Source organism: Musa acuminata, chromosome BXJ2-8, assembly GCF_036884655.1.
Source record: "Musa acuminata AAA Group cultivar baxijiao chromosome BXJ2-8, Cavendish_Baxijiao_AAA, whole genome shotgun sequence".
Lineage (NCBI taxonomy): Eukaryota > Viridiplantae > Streptophyta > Magnoliopsida > Zingiberales > Musaceae > Musa > Musa acuminata.
In genome coordinates this window covers 6,383,386-6,397,440 of record NC_088345.1, presented here as the reverse complement: position 1 = coordinate 6,397,440, position 14,055 = coordinate 6,383,386, and the positions used below count along the sequence as shown (strand labels likewise).

At 41.2% G+C, this 14,055-nt stretch overlaps 3 protein-coding genes across 3 annotated transcripts; 1 reads left to right on the top strand and 2 right to left on the bottom strand.

The window, feature by feature from the left end:
• The first annotated feature begins 106 nt into the window (after positions 1-106).
• Positions 107-616, top strand: LOC135619585 (zinc finger protein KNUCKLES-like). The gene has a single exon (XM_065121733.1). It carries the CDS (start codon positions 107-109, stop codon positions 614-616), a length of 510 nt encoding a protein of 169 aa, XP_064977805.1.
• A 1,863-nt stretch (positions 617-2,479) lies between these two features.
• LOC135619581 (basic helix-loop-helix protein 80-like) lies at positions 2,480-3,651 on the bottom strand. Its single transcript, XM_065121724.1, has 4 exons — positions 3,340-3,651; positions 2,835-3,056; positions 2,679-2,768; positions 2,480-2,581 (listed from the first exon to the last, which is right to left on the bottom strand). The coding sequence occupies exons 1-4, from the start codon at positions 3,649-3,651 to the stop codon at positions 2,480-2,482; spliced, it is 726 nt and encodes a 241-aa protein (XP_064977796.1).
• A 946-nt stretch (positions 3,652-4,597) lies between these two features.
• On the bottom strand, positions 4,598-13,800 carry LOC135618925 (ATP-dependent Clp protease ATP-binding subunit ClpA homolog CD4B, chloroplastic-like). The gene is made up of 10 exons (XM_065120394.1): positions 13,643-13,800; positions 10,927-11,512; positions 8,205-8,320; positions 8,018-8,140; positions 7,758-7,943; positions 7,316-7,531; positions 6,967-7,184; positions 6,497-6,572; positions 6,327-6,416; positions 4,598-6,100 (listed from the first exon to the last, which is right to left on the bottom strand). Exons 2-10 carry the CDS (start codon positions 11,486-11,488, stop codon positions 4,922-4,924), a joined length of 2,766 nt encoding a protein of 921 aa, XP_064976466.1. The 5' UTR covers positions 11,489-11,512; positions 13,643-13,800; the 3' UTR covers positions 4,598-4,921.
• Between the last annotated feature and the right edge of the window lie 255 nt (positions 13,801-14,055).

Genomic DNA, 14,055 nt, shown 5'->3' with positions numbered 1-14,055 from the left:
TCGGGTAACGATTGCACGACGTGGCACTGTGCTATACGGTCGCGCGCTGGCGGTGACTTAAGTCGGGACATGAAGTGCTCCCCTTCGGAGAGGGATATTTCGGGACATGCAAATCATCAGCTCCACGTACATAAAACCTCCACTTCACCGCAGCGTCTCACTCTCACTCGGTCTCTCCATGTCAGAGCCAAACACCAACAACAGCTACTACAACTTCCTCATGGTGCCGGCGGAGGCGGCCATAGCAAGGAACATGGTCGGGCCACCGCCGGCGGCAGAGGCCGTCCCTACCAGGACGTTTCCTTGCGCCTACTGCTCCCGACGCTTCAGCACTTCCCAGGCCCTCGGAGGTCACCAGAACGCCCACAAGAAGGAGCGCGCCGCCGCGGCACGCAAGCCCGCACCCGCCGCCGCCTCCTACACCATGTCCGACCTCACACAGCGCCCGTCTCCCCTGCCTGTGTTCCTCCAACCCGCCCTGTCAAGCCACGGCGGTGGCTTCGCCTATGTCTACGGCCTCGCACCACAACCTCCCGTCGCCACCACCCCGGCCTCGTCCGGCGGCCCTGAGGCCACCACCACCACCACTGACCTCGACCTCTCTCTGCACCTGTAGAGTGAAACCTCACGATAACAGAGAACGAGATTGATAGGAGCACATATTTATAGAGCATGAGTAAGTTTTGAGGGTTATGGCTTCCTTTTCTTCCGCTCTTCTTCTCTAATAGCAAAATAGAAAGATGTCATTTAAATTCTCCGTGGTTGCTTAATCCTAAAATCTTTCCAAAACATATCTCATGGATAGCATTAGCTTTTATTATTATTTTGTGTCATTTTCGATTGCCAAAGATATCTATTCTGGAAAAATGGAATGTTTTCCTCTGTTTTCAGGTAGTTTAAGAGTCTGATATATATGCTTCTAAGTACCATCTGCTAACAATGTTTTGCCAAATCTTCAAGAAATTTTTGATGCTTTTGAAAACTATGACATTTGTGTTTTAGATTAGAGAAATTATCTTCAAAATTTCAGCAAAACAAATACTCATCTAATTTTGTTCTCTCGAGAAAAATGAGTAGAAGATGGAAGAATTGATGCACTGCCTATTGTTGTCTCCTTTGGCATCACTGTTACTTGTAAGGCATACAGACGCTTCTTGGAGAGTCGAAGGGAGATGACAAATGAAGGAAGGAGGGGTATTTCTGGGCTTTCAAGTTCCCAAATCGTGTCCTCAATTCCACGTCAAGAACTCATCGAAGCTCTCTCTCTCTCTCGCTCGCTCTGTGTCAGAACCAAACAGCCCAAGCTACCACGACTCCCTGAATTCGCCAAAGGAGGCGCACCAAGCTGGGAAGATGGAGGGGCCACCTCCGCCGCCGGAGGCCGCCCTGCGCTTACTGCTCCCGGCGGGCCCTCGGTGGCCACCGCAACTCCTGTCCACGGATAGCAAGCCTATGCATTCCGCTGCCTCCCATGCGGTAGCCGACCTCACTCTGCGAACGTCTTCCTCGCCTTTGTACTTCGATCCGGTGCTGTTGAGCCATGGCGAAGGCTTTGCCTACTTCTATAGCGGCCGCTGCCGCAGCCACCGCGGACCTCGATTCCTCTCCTCTCTCTCTCCATCTATCCAATGGAATCAATCCCGTTGTTAACATGGAGAATGAGCAGAACAGAAGTGAGTCAGCTGAGCGTCATAGTAAGGTTTAACGACTTCTCTACTATCTACTGCTTCATCAATTCTTCTATTTTATATATATCATAGAATATTTTTTCACATTGAATCAATAATAGTAATCATCAACTACTGTTTATTTCAAACATCCACTTTATTTTATTATTAATTTAAGCTTCAAAAGAATCACATCAAAAATCTATAAACCTTAGTTTTTATATAGTTCGACACCTAAATTTCGAGACATCTCTCGTAGCAATCCTAAGACAGATATTGCTCCCAAATTGAGTCATGACAAATGATATCTCACCTAATATTGGATATAGTGAGACGGTGGAATTACTATAAATAATATTCATCTAATAGTTGACACTATTTGAACTCATCTTTGTCGGGATCTGTGTATCAAGAAACGATGATGAGTGCATGTTTGTCAGATCATAATAGTTCCACAGTCGAGCAGCAACGATGCACTGAGATTTGAGAGTAATTCCAGAGCAGGATATTAAAGGTTTGCTGCTCTCAAACTCGACATGCTGTGGAAACAGCCACAACAAATCATACACTGGTTTAGATAAGAAGTATGGCTAAGTTTCCAGGTAATGAATGAGCTCTTGCATGATGGCTTGTTCTTCTTTTCTCACTCCACTCCAAGATTCTTTGATCGTCCACTTGCACGAGCAGACAAGTCCCGTTGCCCTGAAACAACAGAGCAATCATGCATGCAGATGTGTATGACCTCGAGAAGGTGGAAGGAGGACAACACTAGATATCTATGCAGATGTGTTTGACCTGAGACAAGCAAGGCATCAATGCGGAGAGTTGTCCGCCATGGGGTGCTTCGTCGTCGAAGTCTCGTCGTTGAATCGGACTTGCTTGGAGTACAGAGTATTGCACATGTTCCATGTTTCCTGATCCCCAAAACCATCAACATCACACTATCTGTACTTGCTAATGGTAAACAGTGCGACAGTACAGGAAATGAAGTAGTTGCTGCTTGTAATTAACCTGCAGCTGTTGTTCCAGATGACCACCACTGCATTCCTCATCCAAGTCATGGAGTGTCGAATTGAGCAATGCGAGCCTCATGGAGAGAAACTGCAGGGAGTGTAATGGAAGCTCAGTAGAAAGCTAGCATGGGAATGCATGCAACTGTGGGAGTACCTCAACTTGGTATTGCAAGGATCGCACGTAGTTTGTTATCTCATCCAACACCTGGGCCTTTCCTGTGATCTTGTCATCATGGACAACAAGCAAAGTTCTTGAAGAAGAAGAAGAAGAAGAAGAAGTATGTGCTTCATTTGGTCTAGTTAATGTTACCTTGTCACAGCCAGGGACAAGACTCTGCAAAACCTTCATCCGCCGACTAATCTTCTCCCTTCTCACCTGATGAGCATCGGAAGAAGAAGGAGAGTGTTGTAATCATAGGTAATAACATCTTGGGAGCTTGCTATGTCTTGACATGTTGAGAATTATATATACTCTTTCTGCGACGCTGTGGCTGTCCGTTGCTTGGCCTCTTCTGGCTCTCACATGGATGTATCCTGTTGGGGGCTGTGGGATCATTTTTGCTTCCTCTTTCTTCTGTCTCCTACACTTTCTTTTCTTTGGGTCCTTTTGACAAAGAAGAACATGTTAGACGAACAACTACTAAGCACTCATAGCTGACCATCGAACGGTAACCTACTGCTACTTCCTTGGACTGATCAGAGCTCAAACTAATGGCATCTCTGTTCTTTGTCTTCTTCAGATGACGCTCCATTTGTGGAACCCCTTCAGCGCTGGTGGAATCAACCACCAATGGGGAAGACAGATCCATGTTAGCAGTGTCAAGGGAGCTTATTCTGCTCTCAAGGGCTTTGGCTCCGGTTGCTGCAGGAACCTCTGGAGGGGCATTTGCTGAGGGAAGGTAGCAAGACCACATCTCCCTCGGGCTATTTGCAAGTAAAAATTGTGGCTGATGGTATGGAAAGGCTGCCATCTTATTGAAGAGCAGAAGAAGATAAAGAAAGCAGAACTTTGTCTGGCAACACTCATGCAATGGTTGTTTGGTGAAGGGCCTTATTACATTCGTATAAATAGGAGCTCGAGAGAGAGGCGACAACAGAACGGCTCTCCTTACTAGTGTTGTTTGTATTTCCTCCCTCCCTCTCTCTCTCTCTCTCTCTCTCTCTCTATTGTAAGTTGCTTTGTCAGTGTTGCAGAACACTGAAAGTGGGCTACTGAACACTGTTTAGTGTTATGAGTAGCCCTTCTTAACCCCCCCACCAAACCACCCCCCTTCTCTCTCTCTCTCTCTCTCTCGATAACTCTTCTGCACAGCACCCAACTCTGCAAGCCCCAGACTAGCCTTTAAGTGTTGAGCTCACCGCAGGACACATTCAAACTTAAATAGCACATCATTAGTTACATTATTGAAGCGCTAAATAGCACATCTAGATTTGAATAGATACACCCAAAGCTGACGAAATAGGTGCCTAATTTGGTTGTATATGCTACTTCAGTCCATCAACTTCATATTAGCAAGGAGTATATAATTAGTATTCCTCAACTGGAGCATGTATTATAGCTGTGGATTGCTGAGATGAGATATCTTCAGCTGGCGAGAACTAGAACAGTGGACAGATGAGGAGGCATCGTACAGTGAACTAATGTAGCTCACCTCCGAGACTGCATGCGAAGACATGATGATGGCAAAGCAACAATCATTCGGAATCATAGGGAAGCACAGAACCGTCTGCTGCACCTCAACGTGATTTAGCACAGAGCCAAATACGACAAGTGCAGAAACGATACACACTTTTGAGGCCATGAATCTTCTCAAGGAGCTTATAATTGCACGCCCTGTCATCATTGGATGCTCATGCACAGTACCAACAATTAAAACTTTGATACAATGATTAGGTTGCTCCTTGCAACTCAAGATATTATCACTGACGTTTGAGTCTCCATTTTCAATTTAGCTATTAAACCCTTACATCAGGTAATCAACAATACGTTGTTTCCTCATCTTACAACCCTATAGATGAGTAGAAAAAAGTATGAAATGTGTGACTAACAATTTACACTGCTATCTATTTTTCCTTTCCATGGAAGCGTAGTATTGCTTCTGGCCACATTTACAACAGACATATAATTCACATCCCTTCAGCCTTTGCAAGCAATACCTGTTTAAGTATAGCAACAGTAGAGTGAAAAGCATTTAGACAACTACTACAACATATGATTTCTAGGAACCTTCATGGTGTTCTTCACACAGGAATAGCTGGGGGCAATTGCTCTGGCAAACCAGTCCGTCCATTTAGAACTGTAACGTTGCCATCAGCATCGACATCTACGATTGCTGAATCTCCCTCCTTTATCTCGCCTGCCAGCATCTTCTCTGCCATGCTGTCTTCCAACAGCCTCATGATGGCCCTTCGCAATGGCCTTGCTCCGTAACTCGGGCTGTAACCTTCCTCCACAACCCTGTCTCGGAATCTCTCAGTGACCTGAAGTTCTATGTCCTTCGCTTTGACCCTCTCAAACACCTCCTTCAGCATAATATCTGCAATCTCTCTCACCTCTAACTTTGTCAGTTGACGGAAGACTATCATCTCATCTAGTCGGTTGAGGAACTCAGGTCTAAAATACTGCTTCAGCTCCTCAGTGACGAGGCTCTTGATTCTGTTGTAGCTGCTGTCTTTCTCATCATAGTCCAAATCAAAACCAATTCTCCGACCTCCTTTTTCGATCACACTGCTTCCCACATTAGATGTCATGATAAGAAGGGTGTTCTTGAAATCGACTGTTCGACCCTTGCTATCAGTCAGCCTTCCATCTTCCAAGATCTGAAGCATCATGTTGAAAACATCTGGGTGAGCCTTCTCTATTTCATCATAGAGGACAACCGTGTAGGGTCTACGTCGAACAGCTTCAGTAAGCTGGCCACCTTCAGTGTAGCCAACATAGCCAGGAGGTGATCCAATGAGTTTGGAAACTGTATGTCTCTCCATGAATTCACTCATGTCAAGCCGGATCATGGCTTCCTCAGAGCCAAAATAGTAGGCTGCCAGAGCTTTTGCAAGCTCTGATTTACCAACACCTGTAGGACCAGAAAATATGAAGCTGGCTATGGGTCGGTTGGGGTTCTTAAGGCCAACACGTGCTCGGCGAATAGCGCGGCTTATAGCTTTGACGGCCTCATCCTGGCCAATGACACGCTTGTGAAGAGTCTCCTCCATCTTTAGGAGACGATCAGATTCATCACTTGAGACTTTTTCAACTGGGATTCCTGTCCATGAAGAGACAATATGCTGAATGTCTGCTTCCGTAACAACTGGGCCCCCCTCTCCAGCCTCACTTTCTGCCTGGCTTCTCTCTTTGCCTTTGTCAACAAGTGCCGAGATCTGAGCCTTGAGCTCCATTTCCCGATCTCTCAGTTCTCCTGCCTGTCAAAAGAATCAAGTATAGTTTCAAAAAATCATTCATGTCGAAATAATTACTTAAGTGGGAGCAACTCCTGTCCAAAAATTGAAAAAGAAAAAAAGAAAGCTAGACACTCACTCTAATTTATCTTTCATGTAATGTAATCCATTTTGTCATAGGGACTTGAATAGAAGAAAATTATTTCTTGATAGCAAATTCCTTTAGATACAGATTCAAAAGAGAAGGCACCTTTTCAAAATCTTGACCGCGGACAGCTTCATTTTTTTCCTTGGTTATCCGTCTGAGCTCTTTATCAAGCTCTCTGGCATCTTCAGGAAGCTGCAAAAAGACAGATAATCTCAATTAAGAAGCTCTAGGTGTTGTAATATGTGCTGAACCACTATAAGAAAATAGAAAACCTGTGCATGGCGAAGCCTAACACGGGAACCAGCTTCATCAACTAAGTCAATTGCTTTGTCGGGGAGAAAACGGTCACTGAAACCACAGAGAAATATGAGAGTGAAGAGGTTCTGGCTTCAATGGATGCATGAAATGTAACTGCAGATATCCAATACACTCATTTGGAAAATTGATGCAGGAAATGTACTATAAAGGTCTTATATTGGATTACACAAACCATAAAAGAAATCATCAAGCTTCAGAAATTAAGCCATTAGCCTATCATAAAGTTGACATGGACCTTTATAGTACACAATCATGAGATTCTGACAATGCAAATATCCTAAGACCTAGCAAAATGTGCATTAATCATTCACCAACATCCATTCTCCAAAAAAAAAATCCTGCATATCTTTATGCAAAATATATCAATACTCAACAAACAGAAATATGAAAAAAGCAGAATGAGATTGTTCTAAAAAGTAAAAACCTTATGTATTGGTAAGACAAATGTGCAGCAGCAATGAGTGCCTCATCAGTGTAACGGAGTTTGTGGTGAATCTCGTATCGCTCACGAAGCCCTCTCAGAATCTCTATAGTTTCGTCAACAGTGGGTTCTGGCACTTTAACTGGCTGAAACCGTCTTTCCAGAGCTGGATCTTTCTCGATGTGCTTCCTGTACTCGTCCAGAGTTGTGGCTCCAATACACTAAACAAAGAAAAGGTGATGCACAAGCATGATCAGAATTTATAATTTCAGAAAGAAAACATGTAATTATATCAAGCAGAAGTATAAAGATCTGTACATGAAACATCATGCACCAAAGAAATCCTAAATACCTGCAGTTCACCTCTTGCAAGAGCTGGTTTTAGGATATTAGCAGCATCAATTGCACCCTCTGCTGCCCCTGCTCCAATCAAAGTGTGTACCTCATCAATGAAGAGTATTATCTCATCACTTTGTTTAATTTCTTCCATCAGTTTCTTTATTCTTTCTTCAAATTCTCCACGATACTTGGTTCCAGCAACAAGGAGTCCCATATCAAGTGTAATGACCTTTGTTCAAACATTCAAATAAGCAATAAGTGACACAACGATGACTTCCAAACAACAAGCAATGAAATAATTTACAGAAACTTTGTAACTATAATCCCAAATCACACAAGTTAAAACTAAAAATAAAAAAAATATAAAGTGTCTTGGGAACTTAATAAATATTAGAGAGAAAACCACAAAAAGGAAAAGAAAAGACATTTTGTTAACATTTGTAACATAAGCCAACCTTCTTTCCTTCAATTGTTTCTGGCACATCACCAGTAGCTATTCTTTGAGCAAGACCTTCTGCAATTGCTGTCTTCCCAACACCAGGCTCACCGATCAGGCAAGGATTGTTCTTTGTCCTCCTTCCTAAAATCTGGACCACACGTTCTATTTGCTGCTGCCTACCAACAACAGGATCTAGCTTTCCCTATGGTAAAACCAAATGATTAGCAACCTTCCTTGGCTTTTATCTTCCATATTCTTACATAACACAAGAACTACCTCCTCAGCCAACTTTGTTAGATTAGTTCCATATTCATCAAGTGTAGGCATCTTATTGCCACTGCTTCCTCCTCCAACTCCAGCACCAACAGCTTCTGTGCTTTCACCAACCATTCGAATAACCTTACAGAAGAAACTCATTTTAAGCTTCACAGTGGCTTAAATAAAGTAGATTACCAAAGCTTACCTGTGTCCGGATGTTGCTAGTGTCAGCTCCAAGGTTCTCAAGTACACGAGCTGCCACACCTTCACCCTCACGAAGCAATCCAAGAAGCAAGTGCTCAGATCCTATATAGTTATGACCTAAACATGAAGAACTTCCCTTTTAATGATTCATACGTTCCCTTAAGGAGACTTGATAAAATAATACAAACATACAGAAATAAATGTTTTTGAATATGAAATATAAGCAACTATAAACATAGACAAAGATTTCACCATCCACAGAGATATTTCCTCCAGCAACACATTTATCCAAGATGCAATATGTATAAGACAAAACAAAATCTTTCTGAAACAAAAGATCCAAAATTATTAAGCTAATTACAATATTGTTTAGACCAGGGATGGTTTGTATCATGGCATGGAGACAAGTTGATACCTTTAGAGCATGGCACAGAATCACTCTGCAATAACTAGCATGCTCCTACAATGATGTGGTACAGGCCAAAATTTGGCATAGTAGTATCTTTGGCATCGGTTGGCACAAAGCTTTCCCATGTCTTTATCGAACAGTATGCTTAAATGTGTGCCTAGACATGCCAAAATGCATGGCTAGGGTAACGTCCAAGATTTAAGTTTATGTGAAACCAATCTGTTTGCCTGAAACCGATAGTTCAATATTAATCAATCCAAAATGGATTGTGTATGAAATATTCAACCAATTATGGTTGATATTCACCGAAACTAACCAAGTTCTACATATATTAGTTGATTTGCAATCTTAAACGATAGAAAAGGACTAAAAACAGGATCTCCAGCCAGTTCCGATCAACATTCATCAAAACTAATCAGTTTCAATTAGATTTTAACTAATTTTAGCTGGTCTCAGTGAGTTCATTCATTTCAGCTTGTCTCAACCCAAACAAACTTAAATTGACAATTAAAGTCGCATCCACACTAAAAGCAGGTCCATCATGAGCTTTTTACTTGAGCTTTCGATTTTGTTCTTCATTACTGGTCTCTTGTTCATATGCCTCCTAAAACTATTGTTTGAAATTCAATTTGAGCATCAAATGTGTAAAGTTTACAATCTTAGAGTCATTCAATATGAACAAAATGAAAGGATAATTATAACATGAGATAATTCAAGATATCCATAAGATTCAATGTTGATGTATTGTAACAAACGATCATCGCGCATCCGCAACAACTTCGTTCAACGAACCGTTCGTCGCTTTTGCATACTTGTACATATTCTTGGCAACATGTTTTGCTTTGATTTCGTGTGTTTTGCTTATAAAAAATATAAGCTCAAACAGGTTGCAATGCTGCAGTGCGACCGCACGCCGCGCCAGGCAAAACTACCCCAAAATGGCTCCGTTTTTGTGTGCCACAACTTGCTTTCTGCAGACCACAGCTACATGCGAAACGTCAGCCATCTCAACACCATAGAAACTCTCGGGTGGGGCAAGGGGGGGATGGGGCTTCGGGATAGTGTCGGGCGTCGAATACTCTTCACAAGTTCGCACGTTAACTTGACGGGAGCTTACCTTCGCGGCCGACACCCGGTGAGTAGTTGTTTGCGGACTTGTAACTGTTCGTTCAACCTTTCAAAGGCCTTGTTTTCTCCTTCCTCTCTTTTCTTTCTTACACTCAAGGTGCTCACTGAATTGTTTGTAAAGCTTCCCTCTTTACGAGACGTCGGGACTTGTCCGTCGCTCGTTTTCAAATTAATCAACTTACTATTTTACAAGTCCTTCGGGACCTGCACGAGGGTTGCAACAAGGCTGACCCTTTGCGGATGCATATATCGCAAGGGCGCCTCATGGCTTAGGCAATCCCAGCTAAGTCTGAGAAGTTGACACAAGGGTGCTTTATGACTTACACAACTCCAACTAAGTCCGTGACAATTACCGCAAGGATGCCTCACGACTTAGGCAATTCCAGCTAAGTCTATGACAGTATGTCAAATGTTGATGCATTAAGAAATATCCATCTAAAGTTTCTTCAACATCTTTTTGGCTATCTGATCGACTCCCTCACAAACAATTTTTCAAGCCATTATTCCTAGATAAAATATTTATAATGATCTAAATCAACTCTTGGATACTTAGGCTTGAAATTCAAATTAGGCTTGAAATTCAAATTAACTAAGGCATCAGGATGTACTAGGTTTATGCAACTAACCAAAGGAATGTTTTGTTTACTAGTAAAATCTGAATTCGGAATAGTTGACTAGTTCCATCTATTAAAATTATACAACTTTTGTTTAGTATGTAACAATGTATTTCATAACTCAGAATTTACTTATAATTAAAAGTGCAAGTAAGAAGCATAGCAAAATATTTAGACAAAAAAGTAAAATTATTCCATATAGGGCCTATACAATGTCAAAATAATATAAAACAAAGCACAGTGGTTTTTCTTGGCTTCCATAATTTTGTCTTATTTTTAACATCTCAACTCCAAAAAATTCTCAGCGTCTTCTTCTTCAAAATATAGTATATAATGCTTGTATTTTTTTAAAAATAATGAACATTGTGCCATGGGCAAATTTAGATATAATGTAAGAATTAAGGAATTTAGTAGTGATTATTTTAGTGAACTGCACTAAAAATAGAAAATAGCAAGGTAAAGGGAGCAAATCAGGTCCTCAGCTTCAGAAGAAAACAAACTATAGTCCATAACAAGAAAAGACAAGCATGGATAATGTTCTGTAATTGAGAGGAAGTTCCAGATCAAGGCACCTAGTTGACGAGCTTCCTCAAGAGAGAGCTCCAAAACACGCTTTGCACGAGGTGTGAATGGTATTTCTACAGCAACAAACCCACTGCCTCTTCCAATGATTTTTTCAACCTCGATACGAGCATCTTTAAGATTTATGCCCATGGATTTTAAAACTTTAGCAGCTATACCTGTCCCTTCACCAATAAGACCCAACAATATCTGTTCTGTTCCAACAAAATTGTGGCCAAGTCGTCTTGCTTCTTCTTGTGCAAGCATAATAACTTTAATAGCCTTCTCTGTGAACCGTTCAAACATAGCTACAGCAACTCCACGAGAAGCTTTTCCCTTTGGTGCAGAGACTGAAGCAGACACAGCTAATCTGAAATCTTTGCTAGGTCCAGACATTAAATGCAAATCATTTGAACCTTTCAAGCCTGTGAAGCCTAAGAATCGAAGCTGTGATGATCTTCTACTGCACATCATGTTTGCAGGCTTCCTAGCTTTCCCAGAACCTTGAAATAAAGGAACACTTCCAGACACAGCATCAGGAAGGACAGATGATTTGAATAAAGGCCTAGCCATCTTCTTTAAAAAAAGTAATGGAATCTGCAAAATGCATAAGCTGGATCATGACAGCTTTACAAGAAAATCTTGCAATTATTTGCAAGAAGTTAATTGGAGCTAGTCTTGCAATTGTAGCTATTTTTACAGCAAAAAATCATTGAAAGAGAAAGCAAATGTTTAAGTAAACAGAACACTGAAATTCTGAATTAAGTTCTCATTATTAAGAAAGCTATGCTGGAACATATGGTCAGGATTACCAATAAATATGACATGTGATGGTGCTTACTTCCAATTCATATACACAGTAGACTGAATCACAAAAAGGATATCAGCGTTGAAAAATAAGTGAAAGGCTCACCAGCTATGACTGATAATCAACCAGAAATTGTCCATCCAAAGATCAAATTCATGACAGACAAAGAGGAAAGATGATGGAGGGAAAAGGGAAAAAAGAATGAAATGAGGGTACCAAGAGCACTCAATGTCACGTCATAAAGATAATACATATGTGAAATGAATCCTGAAATTTGTCATGATCTAATATGTAACTAGTTTATATCAATGGCAATCATGAATGGCAAAGTACTGCTAGTCCGACATATCTACGATTATATATTCATACTTGAGAAGAAGAGCTTATTATCTTAATAGTAACATAATAGTTTATTAAGTTTATCAAAAAAGGAAAAGACATGTGAAAATCATGCACCTGACAATCTGAGGTAGCATTTCTCCAACATATGTAGAGATTAGTTTAATCCATCTACATCTCAGATTTGCTATTTGTCTATATCAAAATGAACAGAACCTATCACCTTTTTTGTAATCAAGAAAATGCTACATATTAATGGAAAACACCCTCATTCTGAAATTGATAGCTTTACTGTTATAAACATTCATTTCAGGAGAATCTTGGGCACACTCCAACAATACAAAAGTTAAAGCTTCAAAAACTAGCATACTCACAGCATCAGACTCAAAACATCAAATTTGAGCAAAAAAGTGAACAAAAGAAACTTTATAATTAACTCTGTGTAAGATTTTTTTTTTCTCCCTTTCCCTTGTAAACATTACAAATTTTTTTCTAACAACCGAAAGAGAAAAAGCATCCGGACTTGTACCTTACCACCCTTTCAAGGAGGAAAAGAACAGTTTAAACAGGACAAATCACAATGATTATCACATTAGAAAACCAATTAATCAATACAGGTCAACATCCATGTGCTAAATCATCACAAGTAATAGAAATCACAATGATCATCACATTGGAAAACCAACTAATTGAATATGTGATAAACCATAATAAGTGTTGGCTCAGCATTTAAAGTCCCACAAGATAGTACCTACTGGGGCAATATCAAGTCACTTAAGAAAGTATGAGTATCATCGTGGTGAATTAACATAATTGGATTAAAGTCAATGATCGTGATAGAAGAAAATCACCAGAGTAAAGTTCACGAAAGGAACTAGTTCCGGATAATGCATGACAACCGAGTTATGAATCTCTTAATCGACGAGAAGAGGATCATGAAAGGAACTGCTCATTATCAATTCTTATTACCATACATGCAATCAATTTTCACAAAAGAACTCATGATCCCAATGATTGCCAAGTAAATTAAGAAGCACCTGAGAGAAACGGTTAAATCATGACAACCCTTTTTATTAACTGCAGCATGACGAGGTTCGGAAACCAAAATGACCTAAAAAATTATCCACCAATATCTTTGCCGAACATAAATAGGCACGATCATGATTACGAAGACCAAGTAGACCAATCAGTAAATCCAAGAAAAAATCGCTACTAACTCACTGATACAACCTGAAGGCTCCCGACGAACTGCCAAAGATATTGTTCCAGAACGCGCTCCGTTATGTATACCAAGAAAAGAAAGCAGTTCTAAGATTAACAAAGCAATTCATCCGCCAACGATTTGGCATATTTGTCTTGCTCGTCAAGAATCGAATTCTAACTCACAAGCAAAATCTCCATCAAATAACTCATTAGGAATCTACCAAGGCGACGGGAGCAAACTAAGAATTCCCAACAAAACCAGCAACCTTGGAAATTCTCAAGAAATTTAGAAATCCCTAACTCATCGACACCTCAGACGAGAAGCAAAGATCGAATCAACTATCGAAGATAAACGGGGAGGGTAGCTAGGGCCCTACCTGGGGAGATGAGCCGGAGATGAAGCTAGGTTGGGAAGAACCCTAATCTGGTCTCCTCCTGTTGCAGAGAAGAAGAAGGAGAAGCGTGGGGGTAAGGTTCGCGGTACGGTTGATATTAATGTCACCGTTGTGAAACGACACAGGCGGTGGGAAAACGTGGCCGCGAGCGGGCCGTCGACCATGGACACAACATTACTTTTCCTTACCTATCAAAGGATGTCCACTCGTGAGTCCCGTGGTCCCCACAGTTTTGACGAATCATGACGCTGGTAGATCCGAGGTAGGAATTTAGTGGAAAGGAAAAGTATGCTGGTGGTGGTGGGGTTGGACTTCTCCCGGACGCCACGATTACGGGCTAAGACGGTGACGCAGATATTTTGGGTGTGAAACGAAGCTAAGACAAATAAAATAAC